The sequence below is a fragment of the Thamnophis elegans genome, chromosome 12 (genome assembly GCF_009769535.1).
Source record: "Thamnophis elegans isolate rThaEle1 chromosome 12, rThaEle1.pri, whole genome shotgun sequence".
In the NCBI taxonomy this organism is placed as follows: domain Eukaryota; kingdom Metazoa; phylum Chordata; class Lepidosauria; order Squamata; family Colubridae; genus Thamnophis; species Thamnophis elegans.
The window spans coordinates 32,488,621-32,509,901 of NC_045552.1; the positions used below are offsets into that span (position 1 = coordinate 32,488,621).

Genomic DNA, 21,281 nt, shown 5'->3' on the forward strand with positions numbered 1-21,281 from the left:
CGGAAGCGCGGCGGTCTGCGGAGACGCTGGTGGTGGTGGAGAAAACGGCGGTGGCGGAAGACGACCCAGCATCATGGCGGCGGCTCCGCCCGGGCCTGACCCGGCGCTGAGGGCACCCGGTGAGGCCACGGCCTCTGTAGGCGGTGCCGGCTGATTCAGCGCTGCTGCTGCTGTTGCTGTTGCCGGGCCTTCGTAGTCGGCGGGCGAAATGCGGCGGTGTGGCCGACGAGCCGGCTCTCCGAACTGCCGGGGGCGGAGGGCCGGTCATACGGGTCTCGGGAGTAAACCGCGACCGGAAGTTGGTTTCTGGGTGATCGGGGCCTGTCTCGTTCACGGTTTTTCCCTTTCCTTCTTTGCAGGCAACTCGCACTGTCTTCCTCCTGTGGCCGTCCCTGAACTCCACTGAGCCATGGGGGAGAACAGCCCACAGAATGTCATCTACTACGAGGTGGAGGAAGATGACTTGGCTCGAGATGACAAACTGATAAGATTTGATGACCAGAATGGCCTGGCTTCACCTTCCTCCGGGACAGTCTATGACAGGACGACCGTCCTCATTGAGCAAGACCAGGAGCCATTGGAGGAGGAGGAGGAGGAAGACGAGGAAGAGGAAGGGCAAAGCAGGCTTCTTCTGCCTTTCTTACAGGATGATAGATTCCACTTGATGGCCGATCATGAAGGCATTTCACAGGGCTATGTGCAGCATATTATTTCACCAGATCAGATCCATTTGACTATCAATCCTGGCTCAACTCCCATGCCGCGGAACATTGAGGGGGCTACCCTCACTTTGCAGTCAGAGTGCCCTGAAACCAAGCTTAAAGAAGTAAGTTGCCAGCTTAAATGCGACCCTCTTTCTGAAAGCCTTCTGGAATAAGTTCTTCATTGAAAGAATTTTGGCTCATGTTAAAAAGTTATTGATTGTCTTCTGGTTTATCTGAGAAAATGATTTTCTTTTGCATTTTAGGAGCTTAAAATATGCCAAAATACATAAGTTATGGTGCTTAAATTTCTAAACCAATTTTGTTTTTCTATGTTTTCATTTATTTCAGCCAGTGACTCTGGACAGCATATATCATAAAACAAATATATACACTATATTTAGTCATGAGTTAAACTATTGCCATAAATATTAATATAATCAAGAAACAGTGCCCTTTAACATACTCAGGACCCAGGCCTGGGCACACAACCAAGTTTTCACAACGTTATGGAAGGCCAGCAGGGTCATGGTCATCCCACTTTCTGAAGGAATGATATTCCAAAGGACAGGAAGAACCAGAAAAGGCACATCTAGTTTCCACCAGCCAATATTTCTTGGCTGATGGTCCCAATTGTAACATCTAAAAAGTCTACACACCCCATGTGTTTGAAATGTAAAAAAAAACTAGACCAAGATTAATTACTTCAGAATTTTTTTCACCTTTAATACATGTGAGCTGTGCAAATCAATTGAAAAACTGAAATAGTTTGGGGGGGAATATAATAGTACAGTAACATGATTACATAAGTGTACACAGCCTTAAACTAATACTTTGAAGCAGTATTTTGGGGTAGGTGTCTGTCAGTATCAGCTTTGCCTTGGGAAGTCCTTGTCAGATTTCCAATTGGATTTGTATCTGGGCTCTGGCTGGGCCATTCCAAAACTTTGATCTTCTGGTGAAATCATTCTTTTGTTGATTTGGAGATATTCTTGGGGTCGTGGTGTTGAAAGGTGACATTCATCCTCAGCATTTTAAGCAGAGGCCTGAAAGATTTGGGCCCAAATTGACGTATTTAGAACTGTTCATAATTCCCTCCACCTTGACTAAAGCCCCAGTTTCAGTTGAAGAAAAACAGGCCAAAAGCATGTTACCACCAACATGATTCACTGTGGGTGTAGTGTATTTTTGGCAATGCAGAGTGTTGTTTTTGTGCCAAACATAAATTTTGGAATTATACACAAAATTCCAACTTGGTCTTATTTGCCCATATGCTTTTGTAAAAAATGCAAAATGTAGCTGGGTTTGGATGTTTTTCTTTCTATGAGAAAAGCTTCTGTCTTGTCATCCTACCCTATAGCCCAGGCATATGAAGGATAAACTCTTGTCACATGTAGTAAACATTCAGTACTTGCCAGGCATTCCTGCAGCTCCTTTAATGTTGCTATAGGTCTCTTGGCAGCTTCTTGGACCAGTTTTTTTGTTTTTCCCCTCAATTTTGGAGGGACATCCAATTCTTGTTAATTCACTATTGTGTCAATTTTTTCCACTTGTTTGATAACTGTCTTCACTGTGTTCCATGGTATATGTTGCCTTGGAAATTTTTTTATACAGCTCCCCCAACTGAAACTTTCCAGCACTGAGATCCTTTTGATGGTTTGTAAGCTCTTTGCAGATGATGGCTTTTGCTGTAAGAAGCAACTAAATGTCAGAAAAATCCTACTAGAAAAGCTGAAATTTATATGGTTTGATCAGAGTCACCTTACTTGATGGCAGGTGTGTACTATTTACCATCAGTTTGAATTTGATTGGTTAATTCTGAACATAGCCACATCCCTACTTATAAGAGGGTGTGCACACTTAAGCAACCATGTTATTGGATGTTTTAATATTATTTTCCCCCAAAAGATTTCAATTTGTTTTTCAATTGAATTGTACAGTTTATATCTTATATTAAAGATAGAAAAAGATCTGAAGCAATTTATCTTCGTCTGATTTTTTTACCTTAAAATCCTGGCATTTTGTAGGTTTTTTATATCTACTCCAATATATTTTTAAATTGCTCCAAAATGCTCAGTCGCATTTTATAAAAAAGACAGAGAGAGGCTTAAAAAGGGTTATAGGAATGTTTTCCTGATCAGTCAGATAACCTTGCTGTCTCTAAATTCTGTTCGTGATTATTGACATATGGGCTTAGGAATTTTCAGTACTAAAATTAAGAGAAAGGATCCAGTGATTGAGATAAGGAATTATGTTTAATAAATTTTTACATCTTTGAACTTTCAGTTGTTTTAAAATTGTAAATTCAGAGAGCAGTTCTCAGCTTCAGGTTTTTGATTCAGTGAGAAGTTTAAAATAAAGTATTTCTTTTGCAGTTTCACAATGGGGTACTTGTCAAGCATTCAAAATTTCTTTCAAGCAAAATCTCATCGTCACATGATTTAAAAGTGATGATAATACTCAGAAGTTAGAAGTACAGGTGGCCCTTAACTTCAGCCACTTGGTGACTGATGTTTTGGTTGATGGCTGCCTCTCCAGCTCATGTGACTTGCATGCCAGGTACTAAGCAACTGTTGCACTTATGGCATTTAGCAGCATCCCACATGTGACCATAAAGAGAAAATTCTGCCTGTCTTACCCAAGTGAGTAGAAAGTGCCTGTTTGAATGTCTCAAACATCCTCTAGGAAGGGGCATAGAGGAAACAGTCCTGCTAGCTGCTTCTCTGTTTTGAAACAACTTGCTCCCACTCTATTGACCTTCCAGGGAATACATAAGATCTGGCTTGTCTGGAAGACTTCGATAAAAGCTGTCCCATCTCTGCATTGAGATTTTATGCATACAGAGTGAGGCATAAATGCAATCATTCAGAAGATTTCATATTGCATAGAAAAGGAAGCAAAAGTAAAGCTAGTTTTGTATACTGCATTCTCAGTATACGTATTACACTTCCTCCAAATCCTTCACTGCAAACCCTGTTAAAGTTTTTCCTTTAATTTAGCTATGGGAAGCAAGAGTAACTGGGATTTTTAGTAAGAGCTTGTCGTACAATTATCTGGACTGGGAGACAGGATCTGGTCTTTACATAAAGGAGATTAGGTATGTTGAAGATATGACTGGAGGGATAAACTCTGGTAGTTCCAGTCCACCCAGGGCATCCATTTTGAAAATATGTGATGTGAGGATAGAACCCAGTGTCATTTTTCACTGTATTTTGAAGCTTCCACGAAATGCTCTCAATATCTGAGCTACGCCTATCCTTCATATCTATGCAGCAAACTTTTGTATTGTAGTGGATTGCTAACTGAAGGAAAGCCTCTTCAAAGAAATCTGTGTAGAGGACATAGACTTTGTCCATTGTTGATAAGAGATTTTCCCCAAGGAAACCTTAACTATATTTTATGAATGTATTTGTATATGTATTCTTTGGGCTACAATATCAGCTACGAACAAATCACTTTTACTGAGTACAGTAAAGCCTAATTATAGTTTCCTGTAGACCTTCTGCATCGTTACAGTAATGTCAAGTTCATGTGTCCTCTATTCATCCCCATAAGTAGACTTTTTAAAAAATTTCTAAGAAGTCTGGAGTGAGTCTCATTTTCACTATGCAATTGGCTGAAACATATTTATAAGGGGTAAATGGTTATTCATATGCAGTATTATGATACAACATTTACATTGTAATTGGTGTTTGATGATTCATGACATTCATTATTTTTATATTATATTGATGCTGTTAAAATGTCAGTTGCATTAACTGAAGACATTTAGGATAGCTCTCAAGTGAAGTGATACATTTCTTAAAGTTGCATAAAATAACCTACAAGGAAAAGCTGGGGAGCCTATTTTAGCATAGAGCTCACATTTAGCTATATTTTTCTTGCCTGCTCTTCTGAATCTAAAAGTCCTTATTGTGTCCCCTAATCCACAAGCAAAGGGCAGGGTCATGGGACTGTATGGACACGAACAAAGAAGTATCTCCTTTGATTCTAATCAGAGCTAGCCGCTATATTTGCATAACATGGAAACAGTGCTGCTTTTGCTGCCTCCTGAACTCAAACATTTATTTTCTCTTCTAGTAGCTCTGTGAAATGGATTGGGCCATTATTGATTTGAATTATGCTTGTTTCTCTGACAGGTGAAGCGCTACCAGTGCACATTTGAGGGCTGCCCTCGTACCTACAGCACTGCAGGCAACCTGCGCACTCACCAAAAGACCCACCGTGGGGAGTACACCTTTGTGTGCAATCAGGAGGGGTGTGGGAAGGCCTTTCTGACATCCTACAGCCTGAAAATCCATGTCCGGGTGCACACCAAGGAGAAGCCCTTTGAGTGTGATGTTCAAGGTTGTGAAAAAGCCTTCAATACACTGTACAGGTAAGAGGATGAATTTTGGAAATCTCATATTCATCAGGAGAAATTACTGCTTACACATGGAGAGACCGAGAGAGAAATGGGTATTCCTGGTTGAATTGACTAATGCACTGATGAAATATATTTTACTCTGCCCTATGCCCACTCCCCAGATCTCTCACATCAGTGTTTGTGGCTCTTGCAGAATGTATAGCTGATGTACATCATCCACACAATATCTTCCTCTAAAATGTTGGCTTTGATGGGTGTTTTCAGTGTGCAGAACCTTGGCCCAATTCTGTAATCATGTCAGATGGGCCTTGCTCTTTCACTGCAGGGCATGTCTTGGAGCAGAAGAGACATTCTCCAACCCCCTTCTTCTTTAGGTTAAAAGCCCATCAGAGGCTTCATACGGGGAAAACATTTAACTGTGAGTCAGAAGGATGCAGCAAGTACTTTACAACCCTCAGTGATCTGCGGAAACACATTCGGACTCACACTGGAGAGAAGCCATTCAGGTAAGTTGTCTGGTTGCTGCATCTATCCTGGACCGTTTTCAAGGGTTTTAAAAAGGCAGTGTACCTTTCTGCTGGGACTTTTTGGAAGCAGTTTATTCACTGAGGCCTATAATGTGTAAATTCCCAAACACCCCTCTGTACCCCTCTGGCAAATGTTCAGTTGTCTGGCAAAGTGCACAGATTCATTTGTTCAGTGTCTCTCAACATTAACTAGTTTGCCATACAAAACAAGTAGTTTTACCCCTATTAATTGTGCAGGTGGGGAAGATCAGCTTGATGCAGAGATGTCCCCACAGAGGCAGCACGCCCATTGTATTTTGGGGGTTCGGGCATGTGCTTGAGCTTTAGGCATTCGGTTTGGAAAAGGGTAGCCATCACTATTTTAGGCTAATAGAAATGTCAGTAGCTGGAGCCACATACCCATATGTCCTCAGGTTGCCCTCTAAATAGTCCATAATAGGTGCATACCATCAAGAGGGTCTCATGTGATCTCAACTAAGGAGTTGATGCCTGTGGAAGAAGGCACTCAGACCAATGTTCCCTCTAATTTTTTTTCAGTGTGAGCAGAAAAGTATAGTGTTTGAGCGGCATATTTTCATGCCTGAGCACCTGAATTTTTTTCACAGATGTCACCTAAGATAACAACGAAATCAGTATTATTTGAAACTCAAAGTTATGTTTATTCAAGGTACCCGCTTAATTAAAAGTGTTATATAATATCAGTATCACTTAACAACGGTCCTGCTTAGCAACCAAAATGTTGGCTCAGAAACTCTGGCATTGAAGCATGCAAGTGTTAAAGCTGTCAAGTTACAAGACCCTTGCACCCCTAACCCTTTAGGAAAAAAAAACCCAGGGGGTCTTCAAACCTGACAGCTTTAAGATTTGTGGACTTCAACTCCCAGAATTCCTCCTCCAGTCATGTTGGCTCAGGAACTCTGGCATTGAAGCATGCAAGTGTTAAAGCTGTCAAGTTACAAGACCCTTGCACCCCTAACCCTTTAGGAAAAAAAAACCCAGGGGGTCTTCAAACCTGACAGCTTTAAGATTTGTGGACTTCAACTCCCAGAATTCCTCCTCCAGTCATGTTGGCTCAGGAACTCTGGCATTGAAGCATGCAAGTGTTAAAGCTGTCAAGTTACAAGACCCTTGCACCCCTAACCCTTTAGGAAAAAAACCCCAGGGGTCTTCAAACCTGAGAGCTTTAAGATTTGTGGACTTCAGCTCCCAGAATTCCTCCTCCAGTCATGTTGGCTCAGGAACTCTGGCATTGAAGCATGCAAGTCTTAAAGCTGTCAAGTTACAAGACCCTTGCACCCCTAACCCTTTAGGAAAAAAAAACCCCAGGGGTCTTCAAACCTGACAGCTTTAAGCCTTGTGGACTTCAACTCCCAGAATTCCTCCTCCAGTCATGTTGGCTCAGGAACTCTGGCATTGAAGCATGCAAGTCTTAAAGCTGTCAAATTACAAGACCTTTGCACACCCTTTAGGAAAAAAAACCCCCAGGGGTCTTCAAACCTGACAGCTTTAAGCCTTGTGGACTTCAACTCCGAGAATTCCTCCACCAGTCATGTTGCAGCAACGTCATCTGCGTGGATCTGCTCCATCTTTGATTTTTTTCACAGGGGGCAGGGCTGCCGCTGAAGATGTCAACGAGGCCCCGCCGCCACTAGAATAGCTGCTGCCGCCTCCTCCTCCTCCTCCAACAGCACCAACATATTTGCTGCCCAGCGCTGCAGCCGAGGTGAAGCCTTCAAAGCTCCCGCAGGCGCCCCCGCCCATGGCAGCAGCAGCGGTGCCTCCCCCTCCGCTCGGAGCACCTCAGCTGGGCTCTGGGTTACCCCTGCCGCCGCCTCCACTGTGCTTTTGAGAAGCCATGAGGCTTTTTTTCCTGCTCCTGCCCCCTCCGCCGCCTTCCTACTAGCTCCTGCGGCCAAATGGCTCCTCAAAAGCACGGCAGAGGAGGAAGGGGGAGGGATAACGCGGGGGAGGCACGCAGAGCACCTGAGCTGGCCCCCGCGTTATCCCTCCCCCTTCCTCCTCCGCCGTGCTTTTGAGGAGCCATTTGGCCGCGGGAGCTAGTAGGAAGGCGGCGAAGGGGGCGGGAGCAGGAAAAAAAGCCTCATGGCTTCTCAAAAGCACAGTGGAGGCGGCGGCAGGGGTAACCCAGAGCCCAGCTGAGGTGCTCCGAGCGGAGGGGGAGGCACCGCCGCCGCTGCCATGGGTGAGGGCGCCTGCGGGAGCTTTGGAGGCTTCACCTCGGCTGCAGCGTTGGCGGCAAATCCGGCAGTGCTGTTAGAGGAGGAGGAGGCGGCAGCAGATATTCCCCTCAGCTACCGGAGCCTGTGACAGAAATCACTGCGCGCAGTTAGAAATGGCTGCGCGGTGTTTTCTTGCCACGTGCGCGGCCGCGCAGCCACGCACCTTAGAGGGAACAGTGACTCAGACACTGAAGATAATCCATTTTCTCTACCATGTAGGTTTTGCCATTCACACATGGCAGGCCTCGAGCCAATTCAATGCTTTCAGAGCGGATGCAAGATATTTGTTGCATATTTCTGTTCATTTGCATGAGAATTCCAGAGTTGATGGGACCATTTAGGCCACTAAATTGAATCCCTTGCTCAACGAAGAAATCTAGGTTAAAATGTTTTGTATCTAATATCTACTCCTTACATCCAGTGGCATAGTTGTTAAAGTGTTAGGTTACCAGCAAACTCAACCTCAATTCACCCTTATTGTAGAAAGTTAGTGGGAAACCTGTTGCATGTACATTCTCCCAGCTCAGTCTACTTCATGGGGATGTGAGGATAATATCAAGAAAAATTGCCATCTAAGCCACTTTTGTTCCTGAAGGAAAGGCAGAATTCCTTCACCACCTTTCTACCACCACCTGTGGCATGTACACTCTCTCAGCTCAGTCTACCTCATGGGGATGTGAGGATAGTATCAAGAAAAATTGCCATCTAAGCCACTTTTGTTCCTGAAGGAAAGGCAGAATTCCTTCACCACCTTTCTACCACCACCTGTGGCATGTACACTCTCCCAGCTCAGTCTACCTCATGGGGATGTGAGGATAATATCAAGAAAAATTGCCATCTAAGCCACTTTTGTTCCTGAAAGAAAGGCAGAATTCCTTCACTACCTCTCTACCACCACCCTCCTTTTGAATAATTCATTCCATTGTAAAAGTGTTTTTTTTTTATTAAAATACTCAACTGGAATCTGCCCCCCTGTAGCTTAAATTTGTTGGTCCATGTCCTATTCTCCAAAACAATAGAGAATATAAGTATTTAAATTCTATTATATCCCATAGTCTTCTCTTCAAAGCTAAAGCTTCTTCAGTGTCTTTGTGGGTTTCATCCATATAACCCTTTTCTAAACCTCTTCCAACACTCAAGATAGGACCTGAGGAGAGGAAAGAGGACCTCTCCTAATTTTGAAACATTCCTTGTTTCCAAGGTGAGGTTTGGGAGGAGTAACACATGGGTATTAACCCAGCCCTTTTGTCCTGGAGACTGAGGTAATCTTTGAGGCCACACCTCTGATCCTCCTTCTGCTCTCCCAGATTAACCTCAGTCTCCAGCCCAGAAGGAGTGTTTTTCCTGACTCTCCCTCACCTAGGAAGACTAGGGTTTTTTTGTGTAAGCTTTTTTCTTTTAGCATTTTTTCTCTCTTACCAAGAAGTTTCCAAGCGCTGCTTCTCTCCTCGAACATGCTCTGCGCTGCTAGCTAGAGTCTTGCTGCCCTGCAAGCGCTCCCCAGCGGCCGGATGGTCGCGTAGGAGGGGAGGAAACCCCCGCACCGATCGGAGTGCATGGAGAGGCCTTCGGACTGCAGCCGCCCGACTAGGACCCCGGAGGACTGGGGATCCGCAAGGGATCGCCCCAACGCTCTCCAGCTTCAGAGAGGCTCAGGTTGCAGGTCAGCGGCCGCCATCTTGAATGTGGGTGAGCGCGTGGCCGGCAACCATCTACGGTAGCCGGGAGCGCTCAAGAGACACTGAGGAGGCCGGAAGAGGCCTAGAGCGGCCCCCACTCTGCCGGTGATCCGCAGAAGGGCCTGGAGTTCGGTGTGAGCTGGCGTTCGAGCCGTGGGTCGACGGCTGGAGGAAGAAGCGCGAGTGTAAGCATTCCAAATACCATGTAAAATTAAATCAGAGTCGAAGCCAAAACTATGATTAAAGTTCCAATTTAAGCAGGCATGTTGGCATAGTGCTATGGGATTCCGACTCTGGAAGTTACATCAGAATCCCACCCAGTTAAAAGTTCATGATCTTGCCCCCACACCCACAGTCCATCACATGGTCCAATCTTCTTCCACGCTGGCATCTATGCCTAATTGCTTCCGTCCAGGTGTAAAGGTTTGGGAGACAAAAGATGATCTTGAGCTTCTAGGAAGGAATTTCTTATTTTGAAAACAACACATTCTACCCTTTGCTAAATCCCTCCCCTTAATAAGAGTGTGGCAGGCCAAAGATTCTTAAAGGAACCACTGCAGGCCTGACAGTGAGCAGAGCATCGCGCTAAACAGCTGAGCCGGCAGAGAGCGAGGGGGGGGTGAGCGGCAGAATCGTAAGTGCATGGCGGACGCGGCGAGGAGCGGGGGTGTTGGGCCGAGATCCCTAGGGGACCCAGATCCAGCAGAAGGGATCTCCAAGGGACCCCCCCAGGCCACCAGAGGAAGGTCTCCCACCAGGAAAGGCACCCCCAGGGCATCCACTAAGGAGACCCATTCTAAAGGGCAGAGTTATCAGGGCCTCCACTAGGAGATTTAGGGCGACCAACAGCCCATCGCCTTCCAGGTCACGCTCCCCCCGCAGGCTCCCTATGCTGGCAGAGGCCCAGGCGACCTCCCCTGGCTCCCCCAGGAGCTCAGACAGAAGGCAAAGCTCTATTTCGCCCCCCCCCTTTCGCCTGCCCATTCTTCTGATATGAGGGGGGGACCCCTTTGGTCGCAGGGTTTCCAGCCCAGCTAGGCACAGGCTGGCACCAACTTCGAGCGACGCCAGATTCAAGGTTCGAGTGTCACCCCAGGTGTTGCTCTCGCTCTGTTGGTGGCTGACCCCGGCACTGGACAGGGGATCCCTCTTCAAGGAGCCAACGAGGAAGATACGACAGACGCAAGCCTGTTCGGCTGGGGAGCACATCTGGAGGCTCAGATAGCTCAAGGCCACTGGACTCCAACAGATCTGTGCAACAACATAAAGGAGCTCAGGGCCATCCACCTGGCCCTACCACACTTCAAGACCACGGTGACCAGCTATCACATCCTGGTCCTGACGGACAATGTGGCAGCCAAGGCCCACGTGAACAGGCAAGGGGGCACCCACTCCAAGGCCCTGCGCGACGAGGCCCTTCGGTTAGGAAACTGGGCAGAGAGGCATCTTCAGTCCATCAGAGTGGAACACATCTCCGGGACGGAGAACCAGCAAGTGGATTGGCTCAGCAGGGAGACGGTTGACAACGGAGAATGGCAGCTCCATCCCAGTGTCTTCCAGCGGATCTGCGAAAGGTTCGGGCAACCGACGGTGGATCTCTTCGCAACCCCAGAGAACGCCCAGCTGCTGAACTTCGTAGCGAGGTTCCCTTCCAGAGGAGCCATGGACATGGACGCTCTCTGCTGCAGATGGCCACCAGGTCTACTTTACACCTTTCCCCCCTTCCCCTCATTCACGGGTTTCTGAGGAGGCTTGTGTCAGAGGGTGCAGAGATGATTCTAGTGGCCCCATTCTGGCCACGCCGCCCCTGGCTAGCAGACTTGGTAAAGCTGTCCTCAGCTCCCTACTGGAGGATCCCCCCGGGGGGGTGTCCCTACACCAGGGGTCTCTGGAGCATCCGGATCCAGAGTGGCTCCATCTGACCATCTGGCGATTGAGCGGGAACAGCTGAGAGGGGCCCATTATTCCTCAAAGGTCATTAGGACCGTCGAGGCGTCCAGGAGGCAATCTACCACCCAAATCTACAACACCTCCTGGGTGGCCTTTGCTGACTGGTGTAAGGCAAAGGACATTTAACCTTCCTTGGCCTCGGTACCCCAGGTCCTGGACTTCCTACAGGAAGGCCTGGAGGAGGGCCTGGCCCCCAGCACCCTTAGGAGACAGGTCTCTGCCCTTTCCACCATTCCGACCGAACACTATTAAGAGCCTTTATTAGGACTTATTTAGTGGCGATACGGGCGGCAAAATGTGCACATTTTCTGCTCTTATTCTGGGCAGAATCCCGCCCAGCCGCCCTGTTTAGGATAACCTGCTCCCTCCTGAAAGGGGAGGACACGGGGGAAGCCTTACAGGGACGGGCTGAGGAATTTGCCCAGTTTCTGTCGGACAAAATCACTCAGATTCGGACAGACCTTGACTCCATTTGGACAGTACCAGCGGAGATGCCGAGGGAGGGTCTTGCTCAGATTTCCTGGAACGAGTTCCAGCTTGTCACCCCTGAGGAAGTGGACAAGGCCATGGGAGCGATGAGTGCCTCCACCTGTTTGCTGGATCCATATCCCTACTGGCTGGTTTCCACCAGCAGGGAGGTAACACGAGGCTGGCTCCAGAGGATTACAAACTCGTCTTTGCAGGAGGGATCTTTCCCGCAACGTCTGAAGGAAGCAGTGGTAAGACCCTTCCTCAAGAAGCCCTCTCTGGACCCAGCTATTCTTAAAAACTATCGTCCGGTCTCCAACCTCCCTTTTTTAGGGAAGGTTGTTGAGAAGGTGGTGGCTTTTCAACTCCGACAGACCTTGGATGAAGCAGATTATCTAGACCCTTTTCAGTCTGGTTTCAGGCCTGGATATTGCACCAAAACTGCCTTGGTCGCACTGACCGATGATCTCTGGCGGGCCAGGGATAGAGGGCATTCCTCCATCCTTGTGCTCCTTGACCTCTCAGCGGCCTTCGATACCATCAACCATGGTATCCTTCTGCGATGGCTGGAAGAGGTGGGAGTGGGAGGCACCGTTCTACGGTGGTTCTCCTCTTACCTCTCCGACAGGTTGCAGTCGATGTTGGTTGGGGGACCCCTAGGCCCCTTAAATATGGGGTGCCGCAGGGGTCGATCTTATCCCCCCTCCTATTCAATATCTACATGAAGCCGCTGGGTGAGATCATTCGTCGGCACGGGATTAAATACCATCAATATGCGGATGATACCCAGTTGTATCTCTCCGCCCCATGCCAGCTCAGCGTAGCGGTGGAAGTGATGTGCCAGTGCCTGGAAGCTGTCAGGGTCTGGATGGGAGTGAACAAACTCGCACTCAATTCTGACAAGACCGAGTGGCTGTGGATGTTGCCCCCCAAGGACAGCCCAGACAGTCCATCCCTAAACCTGGGGGCTGAAAATTTACACCCCTCAGAGAGGGTCCGCAACTGGGGGTCCTCCTGGATCCGCAGCTGACGTTAGAACATCACCTGTCTGTGACCCGGGGGGGGGGGGGGGCCTTTGCCCAGGTTCGCCTGGTTCACCTATTTGGATCGGGAGGCACTTCAAACGGTCACTCACGCCCTCGTCACCTCAAGACTTGACTACTGTAATGCGCTCTACATGGGGCTGCCCCTGAAAAGTGTTTGGAGACTACAACTAGTCCAAAATGCAGCCACGCGAGCGATACTGGGTGTACCAAGATACACCTATCCTCCATGAGCTGCACTGGCTCCCTATTGGTCTCCCAGCGCGTTTCAAGGTGCTGGTCATTACCTTTAAAGCCCTACATGGCCTAGGACATGGATATCTGCGAGACTGTCTTCTGCCGCATACCTCCCAACGGCCGATAAGATCGCACAGGGTGGGCCTTCTCCAGGTGCCATCAGCCAGACAATGTCGGCTGGCAGCTCCGCGGGGGAGGGCCTTCTCTGTAGCTGCTCTGACCCTATGGAATGAAGGGTCCGGACCCTACCCACTCTCATGGCCTTCCGAAAGGCTATCAAAACCTGGCTATTCCGGCAGGCCTGGGGCTGTTGACCTCACGACTGAGGTCCAGCCCCGATTAGACTGGGTGCATGACGTGGTTCTTTTTAATCTGTTTCTTTTGTCTTTTTAACTCTTTACTTTTTAAAAATTTATTTTCTGTAAGCCGCCTGGAGTCCTTCGGGATTGGGCGGCCTATAAATTTATTAAATCAAATCAAATCAGGGCTCTGTTACGACCATCGGTTAATCTGGGAGAGCAGAAGGAGGATCAGAGGTGTGGCCTCAAAGATTACCTCAGTCTCCAGGGCAAAAGGGCTGGGTTAATACCCATGTGTTACTCCTCCCACACCTTCCTTTAAACATGCAGTTCAGGTAAGACCAACTGCCATTCACTGTTCACTCTGTGCTGTGGTGCGATGTCATGCTGGGCACACCACAGAAATATCTTCAGACAACTCTTTGGCTTAAAAAAACAGAGATGAGCACTGCTCCCTAAAGTCAATCATGGCTTGTGGGATAAAACCCATGGGGACGCCTTTAACCTTTTCATTCCTTTTGATGCAACCTAAAACTGATTTGCCTTTTTTTGCGGCCATAACACATATTATTCTTACTCAACTTAGCAACCAACCATCACTGTCACAAGTGCTCTTACAAAGCCAGCTTGCCTGAATGAAGCTGAAGCTGGCACACTGCAAGGTTGCAAAGGTGATGCTGTAAGTCTCCCTGCTTTCTCCCATAGGTGTGACCATGATGGCTGTGGGAAAGCCTTTGCTGTTAGCCATCATCTGAAAACACATGTCAGGACACACACTGGTAAGACCTGGAGAATTTCTGACCCCTGAATTCTTTTACGGAGCTTAAGAAAGTAAACATGTTTGGGTGAATATTGACAGGGCCTACTAGTTTTGATAAGGGTGTTGTAATTTACTACATTAGGATTCTGCTTATTAAGAGCCTAGTTCTCATCCTCTGCAGTGAATTTAGAAATATGTCTGTTGTATTCAAAATTGTGGATCTGCTGGAATCCAGAGATTGATGGACTTGGATCTTTGGTTTGATTGATACATCTATTGATTTTTTCCACTTTAGGTGAGAGACCTTTCTTTTGTCCCAGCAATGGGTGTGAAAAGGCCTTTAGCACACAGTATAGCCTCAAAAGTCACATGAAAGGACATGAAAAAGGATCCTCATACACTTTGTTCTCCAACAACAATCTCTCTGAGGTGAGTGTTTAGTTCTTCAGTTAAACATTGGTGTGCTTCATGGGTAACTGCATCAGCAAAACTCTAATCTTTTCTAGAAGTCCAGCTCCTGCAATCTTTGCAGCCAAAATTTCTCAAGGAACTATGAGTGTCAAGCAATACTCTACTCCAAAACAGGTTGATAATTAGATCTGAGCAGTACTGTAGGATAATAATATTTTTTTCTGATGCTAGGATTTTGGATCATATAAAAAAATTAAGATCGATATAGGTAGTCCTTGACTTTAGACTGCATTTGGGACTGGATTTCTGGAAATTCTGGTTACCGCTGTAAGTTAAGGCACCCAGATGAATGTACTGGGTTTTGCAACATTTTTTACAGTAATCATTAAGTAAATCACTGCAGTTATTAAGCAAATCCTCCATTGTTAACCAAATACTGCAAAAAAAAGTGTGAAGTCATTCTTTTGAATGGATGTTTTTTGCCAGAAACCGGCAAAAATAATATATCAGAGATCATAGTCATGTGACTATGGGATACTGCAACCGATTGCAAAGATGAGCCGGTTACCAGGCACCCAAAATGTGGTCATGTGATGTGGGGGGGGAGGGATGATATTTTGCGATGACCAGGTGTTTTACAGACTATAAAGCACTCATTCTGGGTCTGTGGTAATTTAGAACAGTCATTAAGCGACTTATTGTGAAACTTTGATTGATTGGACCAGTTGAGAATAGAATTTCTATAAAGCCAATTATTCATTGAATGGCGAATGTGATTTTTTTACCACAATGAACACACTTTTATCTGAGAAACCAACTCAACTTTATTTCTAATCATGAAAAAGCCAATGTTAAGGATTGGTTTGAAGAAAGTATCCAATTTCACCCATATCTAGGAAACATGGTGCTTCAGGTTATGTCTTGAAGGCTAGGTTTTATGATCAGAGGAGCAATCAGGAAAACCTATCCTGTCACTGAGCATGATTACTACTTTGTTCTGGGATTGGCAATTCCTTTTCTTCCTCATCCCTCGTGTTCCTCTTTCTCACTGGCATAACCTCTAGAAGTATCCCACCTGATATCCCTTCATCTTCTAAGTAGTGCAAGTTCAATGGTTTTCCTTTTTCCATTCCTTCAAACTGCAATTCTGCGAAACGATTCCACCCCCACCCCACCCAGCCATTTGCCAACATTGGAATTTTGACTGCTTTCCAACTGTAGTAAAGTTGAAGATTTCTGAGCAGTAGTATCTAAGGCCCTCTAATGTCTGTTTCTTCTTCAGATTGTCCATCAACCCAACCATTTCTTCATCCAAAATGTTTTATTCGACAAAATCATTCTCTGGATCATAGGATAGGTAATTGATTTTAGTGGGCAAAACTATGCACTTGTCAAATTTTGAGTACATTTTCCCCAAAGAATGAATGGGAACATTGTCAACAAGCTCCGTGTTTCCAAGGGACATTTTTATCACCACCTCTTTTTTTAAAAGTTTTTTATTAAACATGAATTAAAACGTTGGACACAGTGTAAACCATCCTGGCAGAATCTATGCCATGCATGCTAAAGCCCCTGCTCGTGATACCACTTTCTGACTTCTGGCAAAGTCATGAAAATCTACTATATAACCCATCCTTCCTCTGAATTATAGTATCTAGGTGGCAATTATGTCTTTCAGCATTCTTTGCTAACACAATTTGCTAAATATAACTTGTGTGATCCATCAGTATAAATATCCAAATCCTTTTCTTGCTGATCTTTTTGCCTACTTATAATTTCAATGCTGCTTTGATGAGAGCTCTTGTTTGCACCATTCACATGTTTTCTTGCCTCAATTGTACTACTCCAATTTCAGCTATATTATTAGTAGCTTTATATTGTAATTTTTTCTTTAACATATCTTTTGCTTAACAAATATCAAACACTGTTTCTTTATACCATTCTCAAGGCTCATCCCGATTCTGACTTTTCAACCAAAACTAATTTTTGATTGGAATGTGTGATGCTCAAATTTCTTTTTCTTTTTTGACTGCATTTAGAGCCATTGCAGATTAAACAATATTTATAAAATATTTGCAAATAATGCCAATTTTAAATACCAGTCATGGAAGAACTTTAGATTTCTACCAACATGTGAGACAAAACACATGGACGGGATACCACATTTGCAAATGTTCAGAAGCAATGGTTAGATAGATAGATAGATAGATAGATAGATAGATAGATAGATAGATAGATAGATAGATAGATAGATTGTTTATTTATATGCCGCCCTTATATGCCGGTTCTCCAATCTGCTTTACCAAACAGATTGTCTATTATTCTGGAGCAAAATCCAATTTCAGATTTTGCCCATTGCTTGTAAAGTCGCCTGTATTGGAGTCTATACAACTAAGGCTTTACTGCGTAGTCTCAACTTTATTCTTTAATTCCAGCAGGATCCACAGAAAATCTAGCTAGAACTGAATGAATAACAAGGAGAACAATCAGGAATACTGGCAGGGGAATCCACTGGGTAGAGGAAAGAGTAAAATTATGGTCAGAGTAGAGTTTCCAGTTCTCAACATTGCATTGACAAACAAGCTTATAAAAACCAAGATGAGAAGGGCCTTGGAGGTTGGTTATTGAAAAAAAAAATTATATAATATTTAATACACAGCCTATTTCCATAAATTCAAAACAGCTAACACAGCCACTAAACAATTTATTACTTACAACAGCCCTCATCCTATAGTGCACACACTGTGAGCACGCAAACTGTCGCCCCAGTTCAGCTCTGCTGTGCATGTGCGTGCCCTCCTGCCGACCAACTGATCTTTGGGTCTCTGCCGCATGTGAGGGTGGGCAGAGCACGTGCGCGGGCCTGTGCACACATGCAAGGCAGCAGGGTGCAGGCGGGTACATGCGGGAGGGAACGTGTGCATGAGTGGGGCGGGGGTAGGGGGCCATGCGCGCATTGCATTTTGGGAGTTTGTGCTTGCGTGCCCTATAGGACCCAAATACTCTGGAACAGTCAGGCCTTTAGTATCTCCCTAGTGTTCAGGAGATTAAAAGCATCTTGACCCTCGAGAGGCAAGATCTTGCAAAATATGAAGGCCTCAAAAGGGAAGGTGTGTTACTAACCCTTACCTGAAACACTGGGCAAAGCCTCTGCAATTCCTCTCTGACTGAATACTTTGGGTGGGTCAAGCTGTATTGTGAGGGGTGGTCCTGAAAGGGTTTGGCAGTTGAGCTGAGGCACAGGAGGCTTTAAAGGTGCAATGAGCAGCCTTTGAATTGAAATGTATTTTAATATAAGTAGCTCGAGTTGGTAGTTGGGCTGTTGGGCTGAGCTCTGAGCTTGGCAATATAGTTGCAAACATTTCATCAGAATTCGGGGAGACATCGTCAGTGCACTTTGAATTTTGCTTGTCTATCAATCCAATTACCTCCTGCCAATTACCTCCTCACGACCTATCAGATCACACAGATTAGGCCTCCTCCGAGTTCCATCCGCCAGTCAGTGTCGACTGGCAACCACGCGGAGGAGAGCCTTTTCAGTAGTAGCTCCGACCCTTTGGAACGATCTCCCCGTGGAGATTCGTACCCTCACCACCCTCCAGACCTTCCGCACAGCCCTCAAGATCTGGCTATCCCGTCAGGCCTGGGGTTAAAGATTGTAATTCGTCTCCACCCGAATGATGAATGTTGTTTCTATTTTTAATTATGTACTGTTTTTATATGTCACTGTCTGTATTCCCTTCCCCACAAGTTGTAAGCCGCCCTGAGTCCCCTCAGGGAAAAGGGCGGCCTATAAATAAACTTACAATTACAATTACAATTCAGTGCTCTGACAGATGAGCATAATTCAGAGTCCACTGATGATGTCTCCATGAATGGTGACGGAACACTTGCAACCAAATTGCCAAGCTCGGAGCTCAGCCCAACAGCCCATCCTTTGAATTGGATAGAAATGAGTCACCAATACATATCTATAGGTAAACCAGTAAGAAATCTGAGAAAGTAATGGTATGGTATAAATAAAAAGAAAGAGAAACATATCCAAACTAGTTTTCAACAGCATTTTCCTTTTTTAATAGTTTTATTGAAAAAGTCAATATTATTTATGCTCTCAAGATTTTTTGCCTTTTCCAAATTCTGATTTATAACTGTGGGTTAATAGATCTTCTTATCAGGCTTTCATCTTGCCTCTGCACGCTCCTGCTTTGGCCTTCTTGTGCAGCCATGCTGCCGCTGTGATTCCGATTCAGAGAGCAAATCTCCGACCTATGAGGGACCTGTTGCACTCCCTCTGGGTCTGATGAGACGCTGCCCCTTCTTCACTCCCCACACAAATGCAACACAAATGTAAGAAGGCAACATAAAAAATGGCTTTCTGCCTGGATGGCTCCTAGGGTGAGTACATATACAGAAAAGGGAAGCAGTATGCTCCCTCCCATATTTGGGCATACCAGGGGTTTTGACACAATACTTTATATATGCATGTATATATGTATATGTATGTATGTATTGCTATTGTGTGTGTGTATACATATATACATACATACATACATACATACATACATACATACATACATACATACATCTCACTATAGTTTCCATAGAAAACTCCAAAATATGACATTCATCATAACCTCAGTTGCATCTCTAATTTCATCATTTTTATTTTTAATTTCATTTCACTTTGCTCCTTGTTTATCTTCTTGGATCTACCTTCAAAACAGTTTTTTTTCTTCACACCAAAAACATTCTGCATTTTCCTGCTTGTTTAATTTAACCATTACTTTGTCTTTTTGACTACATCCTATCTTTCTCTCTACTTATTAAACAGTATCTTTTTTCTCATCCTCAGTTTTACTAACAGTTATTCTCTTGGATGCTGATTTACCTTTATCCACAGCCACTTTCTCATTATCATTCCACTTTATTTGACCTTCCTTTTTTGTGTGAATTCACACACTTTGGTGGCTTCCCTGAATATAATTCTGTTCCAAGCAGCTTCCAAATCTAGATATGATTTATTATACACTGCTGTATCAGTGACAGCTAATATGGGGTAATGATTAAAGGCAGTGGGCTTTTAAAAGCAGGGGACTTTTCTGGAACAAATAATCATCAAATATACCTAGAGACAAGCATGTTTATAATCAAAAGCTAACATGGGTTTGTCAAAAACAGATCATGCCAGACAAATCTTACTGCATTCTTCGATGATTACATGAATGAACCAGCAAACTGTTGTGGACAACATTTATTTGGGCTTCAATAAGGCATTTGATAAAGTAGACCACAACCTATTACTCAATAAGATAGAAAAATATGTGTCAGATAGTATCACCACCAGATGGATTAGTAATCATCTCAAACTGTAGTCCTTAATGGAATTGCATCTACATGGCAGGAAGCATGCAGAGCAGAGGTGGGTTCCTACAGCTTCGGCCAAATATGAGTAACTTGGTGGCCTGGGTCGCTGGAACCGGCAGTGACCCAGGTTGGCCATGCCCCCGAACCGGTTCTCTCAGCGGTGCCATAGGCGGCGCCATATTGTTTTTGCCTTCTGTGCATGCGCAGAGCAACCGGTAGTACCGGCAGCCAGAACCACCCCTTGCTCGATCCTACTTAGAGCCTCAATTCACTCGTGAGCACCATTGGCCTTTTTCCCTGCCTCTCCCGATCAATGTTGCATACGAGTAAACTGCAGCTAGGATCTCCCATGTGTTGCACGCTCGAAAACGGCACAGAAGCGTGGGCGAAACCTGGGAGAGAGGTGCAACACGTGGGATGGGATCTGGACAGCCCTGTGGCCCGGCTCAGCATGCTAGCAGGAGCAGGGTGCTGTGGCTGCAACTGCGGGGAAGGGTTGTAAGGTGAGAAGGGGCGCTCCTATGGCTGTCACAGCAGCCACCTGGGCGAACTGCTCCCCACCTCCCCAGACCAGGCTTGCAGCTCGCGCCAGACTGAGGCCACAGCCACCACTGCTCCATTTCTCTGCCCAGCCGGCGGGAGCCGCAGTGACACTAGTCATGGCTGAGAGCTTTCTTTGCCAGCTGGCCACCAAAAAGTTCTCCCTTTTAAAAGCCAGTAAAGAAAAACCTCCCAATTTCGAGAAGTTGTTAATTGCCTCGCACTCACGAGAAGGTTTTCTTTACTGTGCAAGGTTTTTCTCTGCACAAAACAGCTGAGAGACTCTTACAGTGGGGTGCAATTTGGGCCCCCCTACCCCAAGGCAAACCATCAACCATGGTTAGATTCTAAAATTAGACTCTTTTTTAAAGAAAACCCTGAAAAAGCCACAAGATCCGGAGCGAAGGGCTGTCGGTCTTTTTTTTCGTGGTGGTGGTGGAATCCTCAGAGTGCCTTTATTTTGTTTCGTGTGCTCCCTCACAGGCAGCTTCTTTTTCTGGCCCACAAGCAGAGAACAAGGTTGCTACTTGGCCCCCCTTCCCCCAGTGTCCACATTGCTGCCCGTCGCCAACTCAACTCCGGGCAGAATGGGCTGTGGAGAGTGCCAGGTTGATCAGGGTGGCATGCTGCTCTTAGAAGCTGCACTCGGCCGGCTCCCACCAGTGGTCGGCGGCTGAAGCGGTCTACGTGCAGCGA

The 21,281-nt window shown here is 45.8% G+C and overlaps 1 protein-coding gene across 4 annotated transcripts in view; it reads left to right on the forward strand.

Annotated features, from left to right (window-relative positions):
- Positions 1–21,281, forward strand: part of MTF1 (metal regulatory transcription factor 1) — a 27,766-nt gene continuing 6,485 nt past the window's right edge. For 3 of the 4 annotated variants that reach the window (XM_032227256.1, XM_032227257.1, XM_032227258.1), the window contains exons 1-6: positions 1–119; positions 360–826; positions 4,841–5,079; positions 5,442–5,573; positions 14,216–14,289; positions 14,566–14,699. In XM_032227256.1, coding sequence (XP_032083147.1) covers positions 410–826; positions 4,841–5,079; positions 5,442–5,573; positions 14,216–14,289; positions 14,566–14,699 — 996 coding nt within the window. In that variant the 5' untranslated portion in view covers positions 1–119; positions 360–409. The remainder of the gene's footprint in view (positions 120–359; positions 827–4,840; positions 5,080–5,441; positions 5,574–14,215; positions 14,290–14,565; positions 14,700–21,281) is intronic. The other variant, XM_032227259.1, reaches the window with a different exon arrangement.